A 27,579-nucleotide genomic window follows, 5' to 3' on the forward strand; every position below is an offset into this window, starting at 1 on the left:
AGCTATGACTGGCTTACAAAAGCGCATCGCAATCTCAATTTCAATGATTTGCAAAGTAAGATGCGGTGTTTGGTGGAATTCCAAGGTATACTTTCGTAATACGAAAAGATGCAGCGTATATGTTGCTGCACGTCAAAGATATTTCCGAAACATGTCTTTTTCCCTGAGTTTCATTTTCTAAAGTGCAGGGAAATTCTACGCATAAACATTCAAAGGATTGGTAAGTTTTGCACTTCCAAGGGAAAAATACTGTCACTTAACACGGAAAAAGTGTGTTTTCACCTGGGAGAAGGTGTATTTTTAACTGGGAAATCTGGGAATTCCCCCCCCCCTCCCTCACCCCCCACCCCCTCGTATACACCCTGACTGAATATGAGTCTGTGGGATATCAGACTAGTTTTTGAACTGGTTTCAAGACTTTTTTGCGGATAAAAAGTCATTCTAAACAGTGCAGAATCATCAGATGGGAGTGTAAGTTTGGGTATATCAAGAGTGTTATAGAGCTGTTACTGTTCACAGTAGATACAGATGAGCTGATGGATACTGTCAGAAGCTCCATGAGGTTGTTCAAGGATGGTGCTTTTACATGTAAAACTTTTCAAGTTGCAGCAACAGAAAATTGTAGTGAAATGCAGGAAGACTGTAGAGGATTGATTCTCAGTTCACAGATTTGCAATTGACCCTCAGCATAAATACATGCATTGTATTGTGTATACCCTGAGAGGAAGACCAGTTACTGTTTTATACACAATTGCCAATCAGTCACTGGAAAATAGTGGCAGCCTGAGGTTAAAAAGAAAGCATTAAACCAGTTCTAGAAAAAGCAGGTCCCACTGTCGGTTTAATTTGACGAACTTCAAGAAATTTCTTTTCTTTAAAACTGGATTACAAACAGTCTCGATTACAATAAAAAGTTAATTTCAATGGTTACCCATCTTGGTCAGTATGTGACAATTCTTAGACCTTTATACCATGATGGTAGGTGGTGGCAGTGAATGGAGCAGGCATTATGATTTCACAAATGGCAACTGTGTCCATTTTTTTAAAGTATTTTTAGCCAGACAGCTGTTTCTCCACGAGAAATATTCTCAAAAATAGCCAACTTCTTTTCATCTGCGAAAGAGGTACTATGCAAAACTCTCATTTGGTAGATTCTTGAGTGTTGCTCATCAGTCTTGGCACCTTTACCAGCTACAATTGATAGTGGAGATGGGAAGAGCCAAGGGAGAATGGCAATATTTATCACTGGTTCATGAGAGCATTACCTAATGTTTTCATTGCACTTTAGTGGTAGATGCCACAAGAGAAGTGTTGTGCATCCTGTTAAAATTTTGAAAGCAGCTGATCTAAGAAAAATCACACGTTTCATCCCACATATGTCTTGCGAAATGGTCAGGATGGTAAATTCAGAGAAATTTAGGCTCTAATGGAGATCAATCAACTACTCTACTTTCACTTCCACAGCCACCATGCTTCTGTCAATCTTGTACCACTGTTGCCAAATTGTCAACTTACATATCCTCTTGGATCTGGGCACAGAACATCTCTCCACCATGTATCAGTACATTTTAATGTTCTGGTGTGATAGCAGTTCATAGTTGTATCAAATGACCATTGTCATCAGTGTTTAGCTGTTTTCAAAACAGTTATTGCAGTTTATGTTTGTGTAATCACTGGACTATTCTCACAAAATGCATTCTTTAATATTTTGTGCAATTCTGAAGCAGTTCCACGAAGTTTACAACAAAATATTACACATAAATACTGCTTGTTATTGTTTGATTATTTTTTTATCAGTTGTACGACTGTTAAATCGTGGATGTTCATCAGTAAAAACATGTTGTCTCCTCGCCTGTCCTCCAGCATGATGCACTTTTCTGTGATTCAAGAAGGATGCGTGATTGGGAAGAACGTAACAGTGTCACAGTGTGCTCTATTCAACACCCATTGCATTTAATATTATTGCTCTTACTGTCTGCAACATGTGTTAGAAGTCATCCCAAGGAACAGCATTAACTTTAAGAAGCAGACTCAACCAAGGTTGCCTGATAATGAGGCAAATTGTTTGTAGCAAACATTTCACCTTCACTCAAAATTTTCTTTGAAAGAAATTGCATGTAATGGTTCTAAACAAAAATGGAGGTGTCAAAATAATATGTAGTTTGGTGATACCTGTGCTGTTTCTGGGACTTTGATGTCTTTCAGACTGTTGTGCATTAATATTTCATGACGGTAACTGGTGCATGCCAGGTATCTGACAGCTGCTATATTTTTTTCCCCCTGTGTGCTAATCAAGTTTGTTTTTAAGTGTGGTCTTGGAATGCTGTAAAATTATTCATGAGGTATTAAGAGATGTTAGTTGTGATGTTTGTGAGCATCATACAAATAATTACATTTCAAATTTTAGAACATGATATTTAGAGATACAAAAATAGAGTATTGAGGTGCCAGAAACACAGATTAGACTATTTAAAATTTAAAACACTGTCTTCTAGAAGTAACGAATCACAATGATACAGCAAAGGAGAGACCAAGTGGAAGATATTATATCAACTGCTCTGCTCTCTCATAATAGTTAGTTGCTGTTGAGGTAGGAAAATTGCCTCTAGCCTTATTTGTAGCCCGTTTTGAGCCAAATGTATTTCAGTGAGACAGTGTGCTTAGTTTTTTTAAGTTGCTTGTGTGTTATGCATTCCCATGTTTCTTTTATTCTTTGTATCTATATTATTTCATGCTTTCTTCATCTAATTTTAAACCACACATCCACCCAATGTGACATTTTAATTTGTCATGGCACATTTACTACTCTATTCATCTGCACTAAAGACAACACATCAATAGTCATATCTGGATGTTGTGTGGCCTACAAGTATCTGTCTTTGTACTTTCTCATGGTTGTCCAGTAAAATGTAGTATGTTGCTGTTGTGTTTATGGATAAGAATATACAACCTTTTCAAAATTACTAAAAGCTTAAATTGATTGGAGGCCAATCAATGTTCTAATGTTTCTGTCACTTTTCATTTACAGTTATTTTCTATAATGATAACTGATATATAAACCTTGTACACCCCAGTTTTTATCCATTTACACTCCACACATCCTTTAGCATTGCAAAAAATTTTGAGATCACTTTCTTTGTTGATAACTTCCTCTCATTGCATTGGAACTATGAAATAGATTAAAAGCGTTTATAAGGAAACAAGTAGTTCTCTACTTTGTAAGCTTTGATCAGGAACTGTAATAATAGGAGTGGAACGAAACATTCACTCAGTAATATAATCTTTTCAAACGTGAATCTTTATGTTGGATCGAGCCTTGAAACTCTGATTTCCTAGTCTTAATCTGGCACACAGCTTTGATTATTCAGGAAGGTTCATGGACAGTGTCATCCCTCCTCTGCTTCCCATTTGCTACAAAATTGTACTTACTGAAGCAAAATACAAGAGAGAAAAGAAATACATTAGAAAGAGATGAACTACACAAATACCTGTAGGAATAGGTGCACTATTATTGGAAAAAATGGGGAATATGTAGTACGATGGTTGTGGCAGGTCTCTTGATATTTTTTGGCAGAACATGTAAGCTTAATTATGGATATAATCAACCAAAGGAGTAATATTAAATGCATTTACAAGAATAAGTGTAATAGAGCAGAAAGGACATAAGAGAATAGTGGGGAAAGTCTGAAGTGTGAAGAACAGCAAAGGCACATGTTGTTGTTATCCTTTTCATATTTTGTTTATTTTACACTGGGTGTCACTAACTTTGTGTATTATTTCCCTTTGTGTACTGATTAACTTTTTCTGCCACTCTCAGATTGTACCTTTTTGTGCCATTTTGTAACAACCCAATTTTTTTGTGTCAATCACTTACAGAAGCCCTTGGCTTGTAGGTGATTTTCATTATTGTTTGAGGATAAAACTATTTATAACTGAAGAAATCCTATATTCTCTCATTGTATTCCATTTGTCAATCCCTGTGTTATTTCAAATGTGAATGAATGGTATGCTTCCTCTGTAAGTCAGGAATATCCAGATTCTGTTTTATTTTTTAGAGAGTAAAGAAATCCCGTTTACTCCATTGCTATTGACAGTTGTTATAATATAAGTGCAAGTGCATGATCTTTCTGATACCAAGAGTGCTTTTGATTGAGTGGCATGTCACGCATATGCAGTTTCTCATTAAGTCATCTTTAAATATTCTCAAATACAGCACTCTTAGAAGTGAAGAACAATACTGTGTACTAAATCTTTTAGAACCAAAAAAAAGTTACTCTAGTTTTTGAACAGTGTAGATGTCTGTACATGAGAAATAGTTAGTATTGAACAGTGCGACACCTTTGAGAGGCTCAGTATGTGATTAAATTTACAAATACCTTGTAACACTGTTAGCCTCAGTTTAAAGTGTGCTATTTATTATTTTATTTTTCTTCATATAAAGTTACAGCAGTGCCCTGATGAGTTCTGGAAGTATATAATCACCACCACCACCAACAACAACAACAACACAATATATCTGTATTTTCATTTAATACCCTGGTTTCACAGTCAGGGGTACAGCAGTTATTTGCACCTGGCCATCTAGGTTTCCCAAGATCTTCCTAAATCACTCCAGGCAAATGCCATTGATGGCTCCTTTGGAGTAGCACAGCCGATAATTCTTAATTTTTTTATCCCCCCCCCCTACCCCTCCCGGCCTTGAAAATTTCTGAACTTGTGCTCCATCTCCAGTGGCCTTGATGTTGATGGTACATTAATCCCTAGCCTTTGTTACTGTATTTTTGTGGCAGTAAGACATCAGGGAAAAACTAACTACATGCTGTATAGCTGAGGCAGGTAGATAGGCACATTAACAAGATCGCAAAAAGAGCTCACCTTTTGGATGACGTCCCTCTTCCAGAAACGCACACAACTCCACTGACCATTCAGACTTGTGTAATACGTTGAGACTGTGTGTGTGTGTGTGTGTGTGTGTGTGTGTGTGTGTGTGTGTGTGTGTGTGTGTGTGTTTAGTTTTCCATCACATGATTTTTAAGAGGGCCATTGTGCATTTTCATTCATCTTTATGTGCCTGCTGACCTCTCAATGTGTCAGCTATGAGGAGAAGGTTTACATTTACTCCTTGCATTATTTTTCCCACCCAGTATATTTCTTAATATTGTAGTTCAGACTAGGATATGATTTTATCTGCAACGATTGCAGTTAAAGACTGTATCACTTTCATCAACGTGACCAGAAGCATAATGACTGGACAGTTGGTAGGGTGCTCCAAAGCAAATTGTATTGAGGCATGCCTTGAATAAGCGAACAAAAAAAATGTCCTTTACAAATATTAACCTAAGTGGAGGTATGACACTTTATGAACCACATAAAACTTAACAAATAAAAACATACACATACATTTTTGTTAAGACATAATAATAAACAATGCAAAAAAATGATGATATTAAATCTCTTTGAACCCATATTTCATACAGTAGGGAAAATTATAGGGGCAGAAAAAGAGTTCTTATTATCTCAAATGATATGATTACTTCTAAGATGTAATAGACTTCTTTCTGCCAAAAGCATCCATATCTGGGAAGGAGGGGCAACTATGTTGTGTTTGTTTACCTTGCAGGAACCTCCTAATGCTGATACATCGTATGATTGAGTTTGTGATAAGGGAAGGTCCAATGTTTGAAGCAATGATCATGAATCGAGAGATCAACAATTCCATGTTCAGGTAGGTTACTTTCGTGTTTCAAAATGAATTGTTATCCATCTATCATGTAGTATAACCAAGGTGTTATAAAATTTGTAATTGGTTACAGATTCCTGTTTGAAAATCAAAGCCCAGCCCATGTGTATTATCGATGGAAATTATTTTCAATGTTACAAGGAGATTTGCAGCTCAGTTGGAGAACACAGGAATTTCGAATGTTTAAAGGTGAGAACTAGCACCAACAGCATATACAGTAGAAGACTAAAATTGTTGTGGATCTAAAGAGCATCATTTTTTCCCTTCTTGCTGCTTTTGTATTCTGAACAAGGTTTGGCATGTAAAGTAATAGAAAAGGTGATTTTTTTAAGTGCTTCATTAATTTTTGATATGAACAAAACATAACAGCTGCTATTTAGCTTCCTCTGCCTCGTGATGACTGGGTGTTGTGTGATGTCCTTAGGTTAGTTAGATTTAAGTAGTTCTAAGTTCTAGGGGACTGATGACCATAGATGTTAAGTCCCATAGTGCTCGGAGCCATTTTGCTGTTTAGCACAAGCAGGAACAAATGTACATGTTTGTATCTTTCTGTAATTGCTTTGCATTAGTTTACAGTTTCCTTACTTACATATATATATGTCAACAGCAGTGTGACTACAGCAATTGGTTTTGGTAGTGCTAATTGCAAAATGTTGTGTGAAAGAGTAACTTCTGCTGAACGGGTTAATATTTTTCAAAGAACTCTGCTATCATGCTGCAGTGCAGATGTCCAGCAAAATTGAGAATAATTAATAATATCAATTGAAATACACTATAAATTGTAACTAGCCACTTTTATTAATCATCCGCTGTATGCTTCAATCACAATATGTATTCATTTAAAAATTCTTGCACGGTACGTGCAATAATAATTTAATTTACTATCACTCATCACAAGTCACTACAAATTATTACAATAATGTGTTTGCTACTAGATGATGTAATATTACTACAAATATATGTTACAGCACCATAAACCAGCTTTTTTTCCCAGTAATGTGGAACTTTTATAGAAAAAGTAATAAAATTGTTGGTTTTAGCTGACTTTCTTGCACCGGTATAGATATCATTATGAAAGTAGGTACCTCAAGACTCCCTCAAGAGCACAGAAAATGTGTGATAATTTTGTATACTAATAACAAAAAAAGTTAGTTGTCAGCAATAAGATGACATCCATAAGTAGTTGTTGCAATAAGTAAAATCCCATGTTTACAAGATATTTTCAGGAAAAACATTTTCCTTTTTCAAATTGTGGAAAAAGCCTTGCAGATAAAATAGAATGCTATAAGAAATTTTGCTTTTGTAGAGATGGCCATAACTAACATATTTGTGTTCTCTTGCACTTCATAGAAATTTCTGATGATGAAGTTGTTAAATAAATACTAAATCAATTGTTGTAAAATGTGACACATCTTCATTGTATCACACCGCTTCGAAACTTAGTTTGTTTGCAAAAGACTCTATCTATTGTAAGGTGCAAGGATTCACATTAACCGACTAGAAAACTGGGATGGTCGGGTAGTGTACCATAAAACAAGAGCAAATAATTCATATCTCCCAAAAATTTAATATTTGCAACCCTGTCAAACTCTACATCATTGCACCCATCACTCCACATATGATGCTGGAGACTTTAGAACAGAAAAAAAAAACATAAGAGTGAAAAATGTAATTACCTTGACAGTATGAACAGTGAATTTTCAAGCATTGTACTGATTAAGTTACTAAATTGTGTATAGCATGTTGAAATTGTGTACAATTTGTCTAATAAAGAAAAAAGTGTAGTATTGTACTAACATCTACATTTGGCATAAAATCAATAGTATTATATTTAAGATTCCATAAATAATTTGTTCACCATTTGATTCAGATCAATGTTAATTGGCAGTGCTTTCACTCATTCATATTATAATTCATTCTCCTGTTGCATTATATTTCTCTATGCTATATTCAATTTAACTTGGGTCATATCAGCTCAATCTGTGTACTCTGAGAGGAATATGATGAAAGTTTGCACTTCTCATGTGCTTGGACGAAAGCTCGTCCCTAGTTTCAGCATGGAAGAATGAAACACCTTTCTTATACAACCAGTCCATTATGCCTTCAATCACTTTAAAGATAGGAGCTTGTCAACTTATGTGGACTGGTACCATTACCTATTACAATAATGAACCTTCCTTCCACTGGGGGTAACCAGTTAATGAAATTATCATTGAAAGCAGTGCCTTTTTAATTCAGAGTTGGGAAAAAGTGTGACAATTCTTGCAGTAATGAAAAACCTAATGCATTTCCTGGTAATTATGGTACCAGCATGTGCCATGTCGTCTTGATCACCATGACCTGTAGGTACTTTCAGGCCACCTTTCCCCTTGGACCCATGCCAAATGTCTTTTTGTGAAACCAAAGTTTTATCCACTTAAAATGTAAGCCTGTTATCCTTCATACACATTAAATTCATAGTCTGCCCTTTGAAAGCCATCAGTTTGTTTTTGCAAAGATCTGACTGAGACTCCTCATACTCAATGTTGTGAAATAGGTCTGCTGTGATTATACTAGTTTAGAAAATTCCCCTCAATTGTAGCTTTTCTGATACTTTGCTGGCCGTTTCTGTATTAAAAGTCATGCCAGTGCAGCAGTTTTCCCATTTGTATCCATTGGACGAACACATACCATTGATCTTCATTATCACTGGTACTGAACTTCAAAGCAAAACAAATTCGCAGAAGGTAAAAGTAACCAGATGCAAATGACAAGTTCTGATAACTGATAAGCTAGTATCCATCAAGACAAAGTCGTAAGACATTTTTTTTCTTTTTTGTGGGTGTAGGGGCTTAAAAAATTGTCAGTGCATAATAATGCTAGAATCTAACTTTTGAAAATTATTATTTGTGCAATTGTAGGAAATTGTAAATTTGGCGATAGAAGAGATTTTAATTGTTAGACCTACTTACCTGTGCTTTTGTGTCCTTTGTCCCTTGTAATTTGTGTGTTCATCATAGTAGTTTCATGTTTATTAGGAGGATCAATATGGAGACCGCCACCTATGAATCCATATACACAGGGCATGCCAGATGAGCTTGTTGAAGGAGAAGAAAAAGAACCAAGAAAGGGAAGCCTTTCCAACACGTGAGTGTTTTATTTTCTGTTAACTTTAAAATGGTTTCTTTCTTTCTTTTTATTTCTTGTTCTGCAAATGTGTTGGGAATTTCATTTCTGTGTGAAGAAAAATAAATGGATTATAGCCATACTACTTCCCATGAAAACAATCCCCATTTCTGAACTACGGTTGTACTGACTTCGTCCCTTGAGCTGGGGTTTATATATTTGAAAACCTATCAATGAAGCATTAATTGTGACGATTAAACTAAAAGAAGGATTAAGTAGCTCAGAAATTAGAATTTGGTACTCATATAGATGTCACATAATGGGGAGAAAATATACAAAATATTCATTGTTTAATCATGGATAATATCAAAAAATATTTCAAATTTTGATTTCAGTCAGAGGGACAGGCTTGAAGATTTACTGCGCAATATGACTCCAGAACGCATGAAGGTTGCAGAAGCCATGGTATTTTGTATTGAACACAGTGAAGCTGCAGAGGAAATATGTGATTGCATAGCAGAATCACTTTCAATATTGCAGACACCTATTCCAAAAAAGGTAAATGTGATTAGCTGCAATTTAAGTAGTTTATTTCATAAATTTTGAATATATATTGTAGTATTTTCTTGGATGCATATTATACTTGTGTATTGTCTAGCACTCAACCATCAAAGATAAGTGTACGCTCATGATGTGAAATTCAGATGCTGGTTTCATTAATAAATAAGTCAAGAGTTGTTTGGTGCTGCTATTTGTCTGTAAATGAAGAAATTTAATGTTGTGTTTTACAGATCGCTCGCCTGTATTTGATTTCTGATATATTGCACAACTGTGGGGTTAAGATAACCAACGCATCATATTATCGAAAAGGGTGAGTTAATAATAATATTCACAGTGATACAAATGTAGTACAGAAACTGTGTGAAGCTAGAGCAGTAATGTCATGCTTAGTTAGTACGATATTTTGAAAAATAAGTATCATGAAAAGGTGTTGAGTATGTACATGAGCATCAGTTAAAAACACTGCAACAATGCATTTGCCTTACAATTGTGTATTGCACTAGGCTAAGTTTTATAAATTGTCTGAGAGGAGAATTAATTAAAATCATTGTTTTGACACACTTGCTGTGTAATCTCCAGTTTATGTGATAATAGGTATTTCCACAGCAGAAGTACGCGACATCTCTAGTAAGTATTACAAGTTACTTGCACATCTTTTCAGATAATAACCCTCAATTGGCATACATAAATTCATTTTCTTCCACTTTGATAAGACTCCTTGGGAAGATTGTTTGAGAACACTCATAAGAGCTTATTTGGAATGAAGGCATTATTTACGTTGCCGGGGGGGGGGGGGGGGGGGGGGGTGAGTGAAGCACTCTGAAGGAATGGTCCGATGTCAGCATAATGTCGTACATATACACAGTATCAGCAAGTGTGTAAATGAATTGGTGGGTGCATAGTACAGACACATGAGTGCATTAGTATTGTTCTTGTTTAGTGTGGTTACAAAGACTGGTAGAGTAAATAGAGGTGTTTACAGAGTCAGATGTTGAGTGATCACTGTGGCAGACATGGGAATACTGCATACGCATGTGATACAGCATTATCAGCACCTGGCAGTGTTTGAAAGGGGCCGTATTGTGTACCTCCATTATGCTGGCTGGTCAAATGGTGCCTTATACATATTTGGGGGCATTTTAATATGACAGTGGTCCAATGTTGGATTGCCTGGGAACATGAGGGCAAGCACACTAGTCATCAAGGTTTCGATCAACCATGTCTGACCACCATTAGGTGGTATCACCGTATTGTGCACCAAGCATGTTTGTAACCCCCTTCATATCTGCATCTGCCATCCAAGAACAAGTAATGGACTTGCTGCAACATTCTGTGTCATCTCACACTGTCGGTCAGAGACGAGAAGCACCAGGGCTAGTGAATTACCATCTCATGCATAGTCTGCCATTAACACCACAACACAAAGAGCTCTGTTTGAGTGGTGGCTTGACCAGAATCATGGACTGCTGATGGATGGCATTGCATTGTGTTCAGCGATGAATTGCGGTTGTACACTATCGTGAATGAACACTGTCGATGAGTAAGGCAGCAATCTGGGAAGAGATTCCTTCCTTCCTATGCCTTGGTGAGACACAGCAATGTTACTCCTGGTGTCATGGTGCGGAGAACCATTGGATGTGACTTCAGGTCGCGGCTGATAGTGATTGAGGGAGTTCTGACAGTTCAGCAACATGTCACGGACATCGTGTGTCCTCATGTGTTATCTTTTATGTGACAGTATCATGGTGCCATTTTTCAACAGGACACTGCTCGTCCATACCCAGCACATGGCTCTATGAACTTTCCATGTGATACTGAGGTAATCCCATGTCCAGCAAAAGCCTCAGAACTGTCCTCAATAGAACACGTGTAAGACCAGCTTGGACGTCAGCTCTGCCCCTGTGTTAGTATCCAGGATATCAACAACCAGATACAGCTGCTTTATGGCACCCTTACTCCAGATCGCTGTGTCGGCGTAATATTAACACATAACCCAGTACCCAAAACACCGATATTAATTCCATGTATTCTGGAATTACAGTTCCTCCTGTTTTCTTAGATAATAGCTGTTGCCAAATACTTCTTGCCATTTTTTAGGTCAGCTGTTCTTCTGTGCTGCTCTCCCAACTTAAGTGTTGTCATAAAGAAAAATCTTCTGTCAACAGACGTCAGATTTTCTTTAATTATTTGAATAAAATTGTAGAGAACAGAGAGAGGTGGTGCAGTGGTTAGCACACTGGATTCACATTCAGGAGGACTATGGTTCAAACTCATATTCGGCCATCCTGATTTAGGTTTTCCTTGATTTCCCTAAATCGCTTCAGTCGAGTGTCAGGATGGTTCCTTTGAAAGGGCACAGTCAATTTCCTGCCCCGTCTTTCTCTAATGGGACCTTGCTGTTTGGTCCTCTCCATCCAAATCAGCCAACCAACCAAATTGTAGGATTGATTCTATTAAGAAAATCTCATATATTCTTCTAGTATTATGTACAAACGTAAACTCACAGACTCATACTAAGATCGGTCTCCACCCATTAAAATATTCCCTAGCAATAAACAAAACCCAGAGGACTTGATTAAAGGCAGAGATTTCATTTTGCAGTTCATGTCAATTTCAGAGACCTGTGTGATGAGTCTGTGCAAAGTACAGTTATGTGCCAGAAAGCCGTGGACAAAAATGCAATTTTTCATAGCTCATGTCTTGAGTTCCATTGATCACAGAGATAAGCAGTGAAGTGTTTTGGATAGCCATTGGTCTAGCAACCATTTGTATTCTTATTGGAAGAACAGTCACACTGTACAAATCCTACATTATAAGGTCAAAATTTAAACATTACGTGTATCCTCCAGCCCAGACATAGTGAGCAAATCAGTTGGTTCTTTCGTACTACATGAGTGGTCCGTGAGAAAGTTCCAAAGAAACAATTTTTTTCAGTGTATGAAAAGTATCATCTGTGGGAATGACCACTTCCGTAATTTCTTTGTATAGGAAACCATAGAATTTTTTTACCATACATTCTTAAGATGATATTCTCATGGAAGATTGAAACTTTGTTATAAATCATTATCCATTACCGAGATACAGAGGTTCAAAGTTACCATACCTACGCACATAATATCCATTCTCATGTGTAAATGTAGTTTTAACTGATACAGTGAACACACGACAATGGTTCTAGGATCATCACAAGGCTTCCGAGGTCATCAAACTACATTTTTGTCAGCATTTTTTCACCAATAAAACTTTATGATGCACTGTCTCTATGTAGTGGGTAACTTACAACCATACAAATATGCAGCGACAGAAAACAGCCTAAAAAGCATCTTAACAGGCCCAAAAAGGACTTAAAATGACAGGCAAAAATAATGTAAAACTGGAAAGACTGAAAATTCAGTAAAATATTTCTCATAGCATTTCCATTATTTTAACATATAAAGCAGGCTTTTCTGATGTATTGCGATCACTGAGGAGAGTATCTGGAAAAAATGTTAAATGAATGATTTTGTGTAAATTTTATATTATGCATACTCGCTTGTTTTTTTATGTGTGTCAAAGTATATATGAGGGGCATTCAATAACTAATGCAACAAATTTTTTCTGTAAGCATGTTGGTTTTACTCAAGATTAAAATACACTATATTATTCCTCACTCTTGTGGCTACAAAACCCTGTCTTTCAACAAAATCTCCATTCAGTGTGAAAGCCTTACGCTGCCTTATTGGGAGTGCCTGTATGCCTGCATGGTACCACTCTAGTGTTCAACATCAGAGCCAATGTCTTTCTGCAGCAATGGGCTCTCCATCATCCACATACTGCTTCCTGTGGGGTACATTCTTCATTGGGCCAAAGAGATGGAAGTCGGAAGAGGTGAATTGCAAGCTGTAGGGTGGATGAGAAAGAATAGTCCAGTGAAGTTCTGTGGCTCCTCTCGGGTGTGCAGACTTGTTTCGAGGCCTTGCTTTGTCTCGGAGAAAGAGAAGTTCGTTTGCATTTTTGTGGCAACCAACATGCAGATTTCCTGTGGGTACCACAATACATTTCAGAATTGATCATTGCATGGTGGACGCGGATATCGAGCAGAATAATAGCTTCAGAATCCCAGAAGACCATTACTGCGGGTGCGGCTTTTAATTTTTCTTTGGGGGAGAGGTAGTGTGGTGCCACTTCATGGATTGCCGTTTTGTTTCCAGTTCAAAGTGATGAAGACATGTTTCATTGTCTGTGACAATGTTCAACAACAAATTGTCTCTATCAGCCTCATAATGCGCAAGCAATTCCACACTTTATGGTCTTCTGTTTGGCGGTGAGCAACCCAGTGGGCACACACCTTAGAGTACCCCAAAGCACGTTCCGACATTGCAGGAGTCCCAGCTGTGTGCGGCCAGCTGGTACTTAAGAGATCGGACAGGTTTGCACGAGGTTGTTGCAGTGTCGGCAGACACCTTGCCTAATGACTCACCGTGCTTTTGTTCACTACCAGGTCTCCATAGGCATTGTACAAGCACCTATTAATATTTGAAATGTTCTGGTTTTCCATCAAAAGACAGCTCTCTTGCCTGAAAGATACCTCCGTTACAGATGCCATCTTGTAGGCTACATTATAGCACTTCCATCTATTGGAACCTTATGAAACTGTAGGGACTGAAACGAGAATATTTCATGGTGTCCCACAACAAATTCCTCATTTTTTCAATTGAAATTGGCCAAGAAAAACAATGAGTTGCATTTTTTATTGAATGCTCGTCGTCGTATGCCAAAGAACGTGCTCCTCTTCTAGCAGCTTTTTACTGTAGGTCATTGGTGGAGTGAAGACTGAGGAAGGTTTTTTGAATAAATTTTCATTATTTGTATTAACATTTAATTTTCTTGCTAAATTTTGTTATTTGATGTAATTTGTATTATATGTACTTGCTTATTTGAATTTTAATTCAGATTGGAAAGCAGGCTGCTTCAGATCTTTCAAGATGTTCATGCAGCATATGTTAACTTGGACAGTAGACTGAAAGCTGAAGGATTTAAAGTTCGTGTCATGCAGATGTTCAGAGCTTGGGAAGAATGGGCTGTGTATCCTAAGGACTTTCTCATTAGATTACAGAATGTTTTTCTTGGAATTTCAAACACAGTAAGTGCCCTGTATTTGTGATCTACTTATCTCTCTCTCTCTCTCTCTCTCTCTCTCTCTCTCTCTCTCTCTCTCTCTCTGTCTCTCTCTCTCTCCGTTTTTTTTAGTATAGCAAATATATGTTGTGTAGTTTGGCATAATTAGTTTGTTGAAAGTATCACCTGGCTATGTGCTTGTGTAAATTTAATTTGTTAAGTGATATATTGTCATGACACACACAGGATTTCTGTTGAGAAAATTATTGACCATAGTCAGCTAATACACAAAAGCATTCCAAATATTCTTTTGTAGTTTTTGCCCAATAAGAATCAAGCGTGTTAAATTTTACAAAAGATGGCAACTATTATGTCATTTGTCCATGTCAGATCAGAATTTCATTTTCATCCACACTGTATGCTGATGAAATAAGTGCTGTAGAGACAGGCTCCAAAAAGCTACAATATTTTAGTTCCACATAACATATGCTATGAAGGAACGGCATTTATTTAACAAAAACAATGATAGTGAAACAGAAATAATACGAGGGTAAGTCAATTATTACCCTCAAAGTAGTTATAAAATCTTTTTGTAATCAAGTAGGAAACTTACAAGAACATCATTTTTCAACGTAGTCTCCTTGCTTTTCAATGCACTTGGTCCATCATTGTATGAGCTTCCTGATACCCTCATGAAAGAAGGTTCTCGGTTGAGCTGTGAGCCAGGAATGTACCGCGTCTTTCACTGCTTCGTCGGAGGCAAATCGATGGCCTCTTAATGCTTATTTGAGTGGACCAAACAAGTGATAGTCAGAAGGGCTAAGATCAGGACTACATGGAGGATTATCCAGTACTTCAAATTTGAGTTTCTGGAGCATTTCAGCAGTGTGGGCAGCGGTATGCAGACGGGCATTGTTGTGCAACAACACAACACCTTTTGGCAGCAGTCCTCGGCATTTGCTTCGAATTGCAGACTTTAGCCTGGCAGTAAGCATCACATTGTAACATACACTGTTTATTGTTGTGCCCCTTTCCCCAAAATGTTCAGTACTGGACCTTGTGCCTCCCAAAATCCGTAACCATCAGCTTTCCTGCGGGTGGTTGGATCTCAACCTTTTTCTTGCACTGTGAATTTGGACGTTTCTGTTCCATACTCTGCCGTTTACTCTGCGGCTCGTAATGATTGATCCATGTTTCATCACCAGTAATGATCCTGTCTAAGAAGTTGTCCCCTTTGTTACCATAGCGATCCAAATGTTTTTTGCAGATGTCCAAGCGCGTTTGTTTATGCAACTGTGTGAGTTGTTTTGGACCCATCTTGCACAAACTTTATGAAACCCAAGTTTGTTGTGGATGATTTTGTAGGCAGAACAATGACTAATTTTCAGATGATGTGCCTCTTCATCCATAGTAGTTGTCTGTCTAAGAGAATCATTTCACATGAAGGCTCAATGGTTTCTACATTTGTGGCGGTAAATGGTCATCCGGCTCCTTCATCATGCGTAATACTAGTGCAACCATTTCGGAATTTTTCAATCCATTTGTGGACGCTCCATTGTGGCAAAACACTGTTTCCGTACTGTACCAAAAGTCTTCAATGAATTTCGGCCCGATATGTCTTTTGACCACAAAAAAACAGATCATTGAACGTTGCTCTTCTCTGGTGCAAATAGACAGCAGAGCAGCCATGATTAACAACACGGAAGCGATAATGAAACTAACCTAGCAGCTTGAAAATTGCAAAGACATAACAAAAAATAAGTAAAACATGTGTCATCAAAGTAAAACGACAGTACTACGAAAATACAACTAAATTGCAGATAATAATTGACTTACCCTCGAACAATGTGAAATTGCCAAATGCAATCCAAGTGCAGTGTAGGACATGGCCCTTAGTAAAAGCATAAAACTACCAATGTTAATCTTTGCAATTGTACTGGAAGTTCATTGTAAGAAAGTGTAACATACACTGTGGTGGCAAGCAAAATTCGTTAGTACAACCCGTCTGGAGTTTTCAGAACAAAATAGTAGTAGGATATAAGTTTGTCATAAGGAAATATAATACACAATAGTATGGCAAGCAGAGTTTACAAGAATGTAGTCCAGAGATGTAGCCTAGTTTTATGATTGATGAACAGCCTTAGTAAGCAAGAGCTGTTGTTATAAGTAGACATGAACCTAAACAAGGCAGACTTACGACTGCTCTTGCTCTTTTAACAGTTTCCTCAGTTTATTAGGGTGGTAACATTGGGAAGTCGTGGTTGGCAGAGGTGGTGGAGTCTGTGATTCACTGAGGGGGATACGTGGATGACATGCCCCCTGGATAAGGCACAGTTATTAGAACTGTTACAGAGATGACGCTGCATTAGTTACAACACCACATGATAGTGAGAGGCAGCCCTTGCTGACAATTATGTAGCAATTACAGAATTAGCAGAAAAATGAGAAAGTGATCAGTAGCAATGTTTCTTATTGGATAAATGTTGACAATCTGACTTTTTTTACTTTTTTTATCAGTTGAGACTAAGAAATATGTCAACAGATGGAAGTCTGCAAAGAGCGCATCTAAAATTGTAGCTACACTACACGATCAAAAGTATCCGGACACCCCCAAAAACATAATGTTTTTCATATTAGGTGAATTGTGCTGCCACCTACTGCCAGGTACTCCATATCAGTGACCTCAGTAGTCATTAGACATCGTGAGAGAGCTGAATGGGATGCTCCGCAGAACTCAATTACCTCGAAAGTGGTCAGGTGATTGGGTGTCACTTGTGTCATATATCTGTACGTGAGATTTCCACACTCCTAAACATCCCTAGCTCCACTGTTTTTGATGTGATAGTGAAGTGGAAATGTGAAGGGACACGTACAGCACAAAAGCATACAGGCTGACCTCATCTGTTGACTGACGGAGACCACTGACAGTTGAACAGGTTCATAACATGTAATAGGCAGACATCTATCCAGACCGTCACACGAGAATTCCAAACTGCATCAGAATCCACTGTAAGTACTATGACAGTTAGGCAGGAGGTGAGAAAACTAGTATTTCACGGTCGAGTGGCTGCTCATATGCCACACATCACGCCAGTAAATGCCAAACGACGCCTCGCTTGGTGTAAGGAGCGTAAACAATGGACAATTGAACAGTGGAAAAACGTTGTGTGGAGTGATGAATCACGGTACACAATGTGGTGACCCAATGGCAAGGTGTGGGTATGGCAACTGCCTGGTTAACATCATCTGCCAACAGTAAAATTCGGCGGCAGTGGTGTTACGCCTCGGTCGTGTTTTTCATGGAGGGGGCTTGCACCCCTTGTTGTTTCGTGTGGCACTATGACAGCACAAGCCTACTTTGATGTTTTAAGCACCTTCTTGCTTCCCACTGTTGAAGAGCAATTTGGGGATGGTGATTGCATCTTTCAACACGATCGAGCACGGCCTGTGGCGGAGTGGTTACACGACAATAACATCCCTGTAATGGACTGGCCTGCACAGTCCTGACCTGAATCATACAGAACACCTTCGGGATGTTTTGGAACGCAGACTTTGTGCCTGACCTCACCGACCGACATCAGTGCTGCTCCTCAGTGCAGCACTTGGTGAAGAATGGGCTGCCATTCCCCATGAAACCTTCCAGCACCTGATGAACATATGCCTGCGATAGTGGAAGCTGTCATCAAAGCTAAGAGTGAGCTGACACGATATTGAATTCCAGCATTACTGATGGAGGGCGCCACGAACTTGTAAGTCATTTTCAGCCAGGTGTCCGGACACTTTTGAGCACATAGTGTATATCTGAGAGAAGTATTGGTGACAATATGAATCTTCCTGGCAGATTAAAACTGTGTGCTGTGCACACTTACACTCTGTCACAATGTTTCGTATCTATGCACACTCCACCTCAGAATGAAAATTTCATTCTAGTATGTTGTTATATTCAGGGAAGAACAAGATAACAAAGCCTAGTAGATGATAATGTCATAACTATCTAAGTGTGTATAAAAACAAGTATTTCATAGCATAAGCAACATTCCTGAATACATGTGTAAAATTGAGATAAAGATGACTTGCAGTTCCTGTATAAAGTCTTCAGTTCAGTTCTCCAGTTTTTACTGGCATCTTCTTTACTTGAATGCCACAGGGGAGATCTATTTGTGCACCTATTTTGTATAACAGTTTTTACTGACATCTTCTTTATCATCCTTACAAATTAGTCCATTGCTTATAAAAGTACATTCAGTTTCCAAGAGTGTGATGGACTGATGATTTTATGCTGTCCAGTTACATTAATGTGACCACTTGTCAAAAGCCTGAATAAGCACCTTTTGGAGCATATACTGCTGTGAGACATGCAGGAAGGGAGTCTGTGAGGCCCTGGAAGATACTGACAGGGGTGCTGACTCCAGTGCTGTGTCCAGCTGCGTTAGGTTTCTCAGTTGAGGATACATGGCGCGAACAGCCCAATCGATATCTGAGGAGTTTGGTGATCAGAAGGTTACGGTAAACTCATCCTGGTGCTCTTCAAACCATGCATGTACACTGCAAGCTGTGTGACTCATTGCATTGTCCTGCTGGTAGATACCATCATGCCGAGGAAAAACAAATTGCATGTGGGGGAGGGGTGGAGGGCTGATCCCCAAGGATAGATGCAGATTTGTGTTAATCAATTGTGCTTCCAGAATTCTATCACCCAGGGAATTACACAAAAATGTTCTCCAGACCAGAATGCCCCTCTTACACCCTGGTCCCTTCTGGCAAATATTGCAGAGCGTTTGCTTTCAGATGTTTCACGCCGATAAAGCATAAAATGTAATTTGTCTGAAAACGCCATCTTTTCCCAACTTAGTGAACCTCCATTTGAGTGTTGGCATACAAATTCCAGCCTTCGTTGCTGATGAACAGCAGTCTCCATGGGTGAAAGATCCAAGCACCCTCTTTTGAAGGCCTATACACAGCATTGTTTGCTGAAAGGCCATTGAGGAGAGACTGTTGGTAGCTCCTCGGTTCATCTGGACGGTCAGTTGCTCAACAGTTGCACCTCTGTTCTCCTGCACACATCTTTGCAGCTACCGTTCACCCCTATCATCTATGGTTCATGGTGCATCACAGTTAGTTTCCTACTTGAACCATGCCAGCAAGCAAACAATTTAGAAACTTAGCCATTTTGGAAATGCTTCCACCCTTGGCCTGAAAGCCAATGATCATGCCTTTTTGGAAGTCAGCTAAATCACTCCATTTCCACTTTACAACAATGACTACACTTTTTTCTGTGTTCCCATGATATGTTCTATATGCGCTCCACTGCTAGTGGTGCCAGGTGCCATCCGTGAGTGGTTATTGCATGTTGATGTTGAACATAAGCGGTAGTCACATTAATGTGACTGGACCACGTATTTACCTCATATGCTACAAAAATATATGTTTTCAGCACTATTTTGCACCATTTTTTTCATCCTTGTGTTGACATAGTTTCACTTTGTATGGTTACTATTGGTTTACTTTCAGTACATAACCAAATGCAATGGAAATTGAATCCCATTATACATGGTACTAGCGTACTATGTTGTTTTTGTAACAGCACATTATGTGATTTGTTTTACCATCATCTACTGTATGAATTATCTAGTCTTTTTTTTTTTCCGCGCTCAGTTTTCTTGAAAGCAGAGATATCCAATTGCTATGTGTTGTTGCTGGCCTTTGTTTCATATTCTGATAAATAACAGATTTTTTTAATTTAATGGTGTGTCAACATTCTGTGGTTAACTAATATCTGACATTTTTGCAGTCTGAACGGGGCGAGAGTGATATGGATGATGATATGGACAATGCAAGGGAAGCTGATATTGATGGGCAACCTATGTCCGGTGGTGAAGGTGAAGTGGAGGACTTAGATGGTGTACCTCTTGATGGTGCAGCATTACTAAAAGCTATGAAACATAGGCCACCACCAATTGAAGAGGACATTGATGGAGTTCCAAGTACAATTTTTCCTCTTAAAAAATTAAAAATATTGTATTATGAATTTTATTTTTAGTGTGATTACCTTAGAAGTAAAATGTCTGTTTATCTTGAAATTTCAAAACTTATTTTTCTTATGATGAGAAAGAGGTTTGAGGGAAGGGACAGGGAGCCCAAAAAGATATTCATTGCTGGCTTTAAAAAAATCTTTTAATTTGGCTCTTTGCTGGTGGTCTGCATCTTTGTTCAAAGATGTATGTGATTGATACCTGTACAATTTCCTATGATGTACCTCTTCCTTCCTAGGTACATCATCGCTCCTCTTTTTGCAGTGTTTTATTCTTCCCTTTTATCGAGTGAAGTACCATCCGTTTCATGCAGAGTTTGTTACTGCTTTTTAGATGATGTAAACTTAAAAGTGAATATATATTTGGAAATTCCCAGTGTGCTTCAGATATTCCACTCACACATCCGTAAGTCAATCAGCACAAACAAAAACAAAACTCTCTGTTTTCAGAATATGTCATTTTTTCTTTTGGTCATACAATGCAGTCTTTCACAGCTGTTATTTTCATTGTTACTGTTTTTAATTATATGGCCACTGGGCCTAATGATAACTGATTAAAAAAAAGAAATGTGTAGAACTATAGTAGACATGAAAAAGAAGAATGACAAAAACAATAGGAACACAAAATCCATAACACTCAATAAACGGAGAAAGAAACTGAAAACATGATTATTTTCAAATCAAAGTTTATCAATATATTATTGTTTTGATCAAACAATAATTGACAAAACTAAAGAGTTCATTTTACAAAATTAATATTAAAAAATTGAAGTCAGATGCAGCAAACAATTTTCACACTAAAAATCTTTAAAATATAGACTGCACACTAAATGACAGATTAAAAAGAGCACTTGAACAGCAAATGGAATGCATCACTGCTCCTGTGACAACCATTGACAGGATGTTGCTACGCAAGGTGTGGAACAAACTTGATTACCATTTTGACACGTATCGTGTGAAAAGAGGGCCACTTACGGAACATTTCTAGTATGCAAAATGCAGTTTTGGTGAGTTTACGGCTGGGTGCATAAATAAAGTTAAAATATACTTGAAAAAAGAGACAGCATTGGTCGTATATTTTTTACTATTGCAAAATCGATTTTCTGTCACTGAGTGACCATCTTCAGTGCTATATTGTATAACTTAAATTGGGATGCACTGTTGTCACTAAGCTTACGGCAATCACATAGAGTCTATGTGATTGCCGTAAGCTTAGTGACAACAGTGCATCCCAATTTAAGTTATACAATATAGCACTGAAGATGGTCACTCAGTGACAGAAAATCGATTTTGCAATAGTAAAAAATATACGACCAATGCTGTCTCTTTTTTCAAGTATACCTGCTATCTGGTTGTGGTGCACAAGACAACATGGAGTCGCCAATCAATAAAGTTAAAATATTAAAGAGCAGCTTGCAAAGTGTATTTTTCTTGCAAACTACTGCAATTTAGTGTAAAGCTGCTGCAAAAATGACCACCACAAGAAACTTCCCAAATAAAGATTATTTAGCACTGAAGGATGCATAGATAGTAAAATACATTGTAATGATAATCCTCCAGAGCTGCTTTTTTATTTGTTACTATTGGTTTTGAGCATGGCTCATTTTCAAGCTGGACACAATACTATAGTAAATGCTATTTTTCAGAGTAACACATACAGTGTCATTGCATACCACTTGAAAATGAGCCTTGCTTGAAACTAGTAACAATAAATTTAAAAAAAACTATAAAAAAAGCAACTCTAGTGTACTGTCATTACATGCAGAACAGCATAGCAGAGAAATATTCAGAACAAAGACAACAGTAAACATAAAAAACAAAATAAGCTAATGGTCTATCTTCTCATTTTGACTGAAACAGGATGATGGTCATTCTGCAATCCCATTAAACTTAACACCATCTAGTCTGATAAAAAAAAGAACATACACAATAGAGGTGCAACATGCATAATGATGAAATTCAGTAAGATATCTGCATATGGAGATGATATTGCAATTGTGGCAAGAGTTACAAAAACTCTTAAAGAAATATATCAAATAATGGAAACAGAAGGTGCAGATATTGGACTCACTATAAATGAAAGAAGACAAAATATATGATAATATCAAATTCTAAGGCCATATGAACACCACGTGTTCGTAAAGTCTCTAGCTAAAGATTTTGATGTCAGCTGCTTGAATTATTGAGGTGACCTTTTAGCCAATGGTGTTAACATGAAACAATGTATTAAAGAAGGGTCCAAATAGGAATAGAGCCTGTGTGGTGAACTAACAGGTGTTTAAGAATTATCTAATTACAAGAACAACAGAATTAAAATACATTTTTTCCTTGTATTACTAGTTGCTACGTTTGAGTAAAAAAATGTGAACAGTGACAGAAACTGACATAAACGACCTAAGAGTATTTTAATGAAAGATCTATGGTCATTTGGGTGAGGCGGAGGATTGGAGAATAAGATGTAATCATTAAATACAGAAAATTATACAACAGAAAAGTAAATGAAGATTGTATTCTAACAGAAGGAAAGGCTATCCAACAGCAAGATGGATGGACATTGTGTTGGCTGACCTTACATAAATGGAAATCAAAGATGGAGGGGGGGGGGGGGTGACTGCCCCTACACACACACACACACACACACACACACACGCACACACACACACACACACACACACACACACACACACACACGTCTTGAGGTAGGTTGTGATAGATTGTTGAGTAGAATCCAGAGAGGAGATAGAGCTGAAGAAGAGTAAAGTAAATATGGTCATTAGTGTCTGCAAAACCACTTTATGTTAACTGGTGCAGTGTCATATGATTGTTACCATTAGGGGTTTGTGTCTTCCAGGCTGACAGTACTGCAGATCAGACAGCAGACTGTATTAAATACTGGTTTGATGAACCTGAATTTTAAGTAACTCATTTTGTGGCCTTTTCCATCATAGATATTAAGAATAATTAGGGAATGTAATTTGTAGCCTATATTTTTTTATGAAATTAGTGTCTTTTTTTTTAGCCAGATTTGCATCTATTTGGGACAAATTAACATACAGTTTTTGGCAACAATTAGACCAATAAAATAATCTGATTTCTCACTGTTACATCCTATTCTTGGCAAATGTCTCATTTAATACTACTGTACAGTTAATGTGTTGGAGAAATGAAAGAAAACTGGTATTTTACAACAGAATTTTTAAAATGTGTATTTTTATTGCTTATAGAGTACAAATTTCAGCAGTAATACCAGTACGGTTATGCCAAATTCTGTTCCTCAAAAGACAGGAGTGTACAAATTTCTGCACTACTTTCTTTTAGATTACATCTCCTATAGGTTACAGTGGTATTATAATGAGACACAATTCCCTCACTATTAACATTGTTTGTGGGTGTCCACAATAAATCCAAACAATGTTTGGCAAACATTTCATATTCACTTTCTGTCCACATGACCCTAAAAGCATTAATCACATCATCAACTCTATTGCTTTCCTTCAGCTCCTTCCCAACAAGTACTTTGAAACATGCATACCCACGAGACACAGTGTTTGTTGCTACTGTTGTGGAACTTACAAGTGTCTCAATTTGAGGATCTTTAGCACTATTCAGAATGACATTTCTTGGATAAAATGCCCTTGCCAAAGCCTCAAATTCCTTACAATTAGGATCCCTGCTTCTGAATGCTGCAAGCTTGATTTTGGCAGCATGAACTGCTTTAAAAAAGATGTCCTTACAAGCAGCTTGCTCCAAAGCAGTTTGCAACGCATTTTTTGTCGAATCAGAGTATTGTCCTTCACACATGTCTGCAGACTTTAAATCCAGATTGCTTAATGTAGGATACAGCATGTGACATATGGGATATTTTGACTGCTTGAGTCATTTTAGCAGATCCATAAGTGGCTTGGCATGATCCTTAAGAAACATCAAGTGTGTGTGTGAATTTTTTTTCATGTCTCCGTCAATTTTTTTGAAAAATTCACACCACTGTTGCAAGTGTCTTTCATATTTGGCAACTGAAAAAAACTGACACTCTCATGAAAGTAATTTTCCAAATAAGACACAGCTTCAAAACCAGCTCTTCCTAAGAGTCACAACTGATATGGGAAAAAGTTTGGCTTCTTTTACATTTGCACTGTTGGACTTTAAAAACTGGACATATTTATATTTGTGTTTCCGAGTGTTTAAGAAAGCCAGTTTTACCATTCTCACTACTTGATTTAAGTCGGACATAGCTGTTGTCCAGCATCACAGAGTCATGTATGGAACACTGTCACACACTAATACCCATACAGCTTCATACGCAACTGCGTGATCACTTAATGTCTTAATATTATTCAAGAGCAGTTTCTTGCATTAACTGTATGTAGGACTTTCACTGAAGTAGGGAATAGCTTGCAGTCTTCAAAGACCGGCTCTTGAAACAGGACAATGACAACAAAGCGTTCCATCCTGTCTGTTGTTTTGTCACACAAGATGTTTATTTTTCTCCTAGTTAGAGCTCCACTTGTGCATTTTTTGTGGTCAGGGCAATTTCTAGAACCGATAGTTTTTTTTCTATCATGAAACACAAATCACAAAATAAATATCATAGTCTGACGTAGGCTGGAAGTTAATTTGGGCAGTTAAGTTAGATTAGTAGGTCTGCTTTTTTACGAGTTCATTCTATTGAGTATAAAATGATTGTTGGAACTTGACATGGTTTTATTACATGTAACAGTGCGTATTATTTTTTGCACAGCATGTTACAGCAAGTAATTTCGTCAAGCAAGTTTTCTTAGTGCACTATGGCATTTTAAGTATGATGCTGTAGACCTGTGTGAACTGCTGCATCATGGAGGTGATTACTGTATTTAAACACATGAAAATTTTATTGTTACTGGTGTATCTTGGCCTATAAATGTGAAAGTGAATACAATGACGGTCTCTTGAAGTGAATTGTAAGTGGTCATTAGCATATGACTTTGCACAAAGTTTGGCAGGACCTATAAGACAAGATAGACCCATAACGATAAAATAACATGTAATCAATTTATTACAGCAACTACAACACAGTGAGCACCATACTTAAGATGCTATATCACACACTAAAACACACTTATACAAATTATGTCAGACATGAAATAAAAATCGTACAATGCAGTAAACATTTTGATAAATGAAAAACTAAACCACCTCTTTTTACAAATACAGCAACTAATAGGATGTGCCAACGCCCGGAGTATGTGTTTTTACTGTGCACTGTGAAACTTAACTTTCAACATTAGTTCTTAAATTTTACACGGAAAATTGTAAATGAAAAAAAGTAGCATAGCAAACAAGGAGTACTAAAGTATCTGTTTTATGATTTTCTCATTTTTATTGCAGCTTATTTTGAAACAGAGCTCACTAAATCAGTTATCACTATATAACAGATGTTGCCAAAGAAACACAATACAGCCTATTTACTTGCAAAAACCTCACATTCTGGAAGTATACATGTCATTTTGATAATTCTGCTTGAATTTAAGACTACAACAACCACAAGACTTGAATCTGCTGTTTTATTCACTACCTAAGGTCTGCGAATAATGACATACTCACATTGTACACAAAACTCAAGTATTTTTCATGCAAGACTTAACGCGCCAGATCTGAGGGGTCGCTTGTTTCCCTTATTTCTATTGTACACCACAATCTGAAGTCACAAAAATAAATTGCTTATCTGTTAAATATTTCTCATGCTGTGTATTCCCAGATAGCAGATCTTCGTTGGAGAATTCAGAAATCCACGATTGTAAGGCAGCATTTTCCAACTTCTCCATTGGAATATTGGCTTTCAAAAATGCCTCACCAGTTTTCCCCAAAAACGTCTTTATCCTGCTTTCTTCTTTCGGCTCTGCTTAAGCAATCAACAATCAATGATTGCCTCTTGTGAAAAGCAACAGCCACATTTACTTAATGGTGGGCAGAATGCTTCTCTGATTTAATATGTTTTTTGATATTATCCTTCTACTCACACCCAATGTGGCAGTTGCAAAATTTGCAGAACACTGTTTGGGAATCTGTGGCGTATAAACCTTAGCTCGCATCTTGCTCTGCTGCGTAATGTGTTTTCACAGACTTGCAACCCTCAATTCACATATAAACAATGAAACAGTAAAAACGAAACAAGCCAAATTTCAACGTGAGCTTTCGAGAAAGTCTTTCAGATTTGACATAATCACGGTGCGAGCGGAATTGATTATGAGATTACACTGACAAGCATTTATTGGTCTCTGGTCGCTACCACAACAGTAATTAGCAGATAACATTGTGTTTGAGGCAACCATATCTATAAAACCAGAAGCAACACACAGAGTTAATGACTGCTGAAATGAAACTTCCTGGCAGATTAAAACTGTGTGCCAGACCGAGACTCGGACTCTGGCCCTTAGCCTTTCACGGGCAAGTGCTCTACCAACTGAGCTATCTAAGCACGATTCACACCCCGTCCTCACAGTTTTACTTCTGCCAGTACCTCGTCTCCTACCTTCCAAACTTTACAGAAGCTCTCCTGTGAACAGGTCCTGAGTTCGAGTCTCGGTCCGGCACACAGTTTTAAACTGCCAGGAAGTTTCATATCAGCGCACACTTCGCTGCAGATTGAAAATCTCGTTCTGGACTGCTGAAATGTTGTGTAACTCAGATTGAAATCATCCTATCAGATGATACATAAGAAACAATAAACAACATGATTGTGGCCAGCTAAAATTGATAGCAACAGCATAGCAATTCCAAATCAATGTATATCGACTTCTGTCAATTCAGTTATTTCTGTCAAATACCTCATCAACAGTCTCATTAGCTTAAGTCTTTGTTTCACATGTATATCGCTGCTACACGTGGCAGCACATTCTTGCATTGCCCGATATTCTAACACAACTATCCAGCATAGCTCACTGAAATTACACTCAAGTGAAAATTGGGAGAACTGACTGTTGAGTTACATCCAATATTACATGAAAGCTTCAGTAACCGTCCTGGTAGAGCAATGGATTGTGACAAATTATAAACATTACCTGTTGGT

The 27,579-nt window shown here is 37.6% G+C and overlaps 1 protein-coding gene across 1 annotated transcript in view; it reads left to right on the forward strand.

Annotated features, from left to right (window-relative positions):
- LOC126194693 (U2 snRNP-associated SURP motif-containing protein) overlaps positions 1-27,579 on the forward strand; it is a 183,575-nt gene that overhangs the window by 113,228 nt on the left and 42,768 nt on the right. The window contains exons 11-17 of the mRNA XM_049932917.1: positions 5,621-5,725; positions 5,814-5,929; positions 8,758-8,866; positions 9,241-9,403; positions 9,637-9,716; positions 14,339-14,528; positions 20,295-20,487. Coding sequence (XP_049788874.1) covers positions 5,621-5,725; positions 5,814-5,929; positions 8,758-8,866; positions 9,241-9,403; positions 9,637-9,716; positions 14,339-14,528; positions 20,295-20,487 — 956 coding nt within the window. The remainder of the gene's footprint in view (positions 1-5,620; positions 5,726-5,813; positions 5,930-8,757; positions 8,867-9,240; positions 9,404-9,636; positions 9,717-14,338; positions 14,529-20,294; positions 20,488-27,579) is intronic.

This window comes from Schistocerca nitens, chromosome 1, assembly GCF_023898315.1.
Source record: "Schistocerca nitens isolate TAMUIC-IGC-003100 chromosome 1, iqSchNite1.1, whole genome shotgun sequence".
NCBI classification, from domain to species: domain Eukaryota; kingdom Metazoa; phylum Arthropoda; class Insecta; order Orthoptera; family Acrididae; genus Schistocerca; species Schistocerca nitens.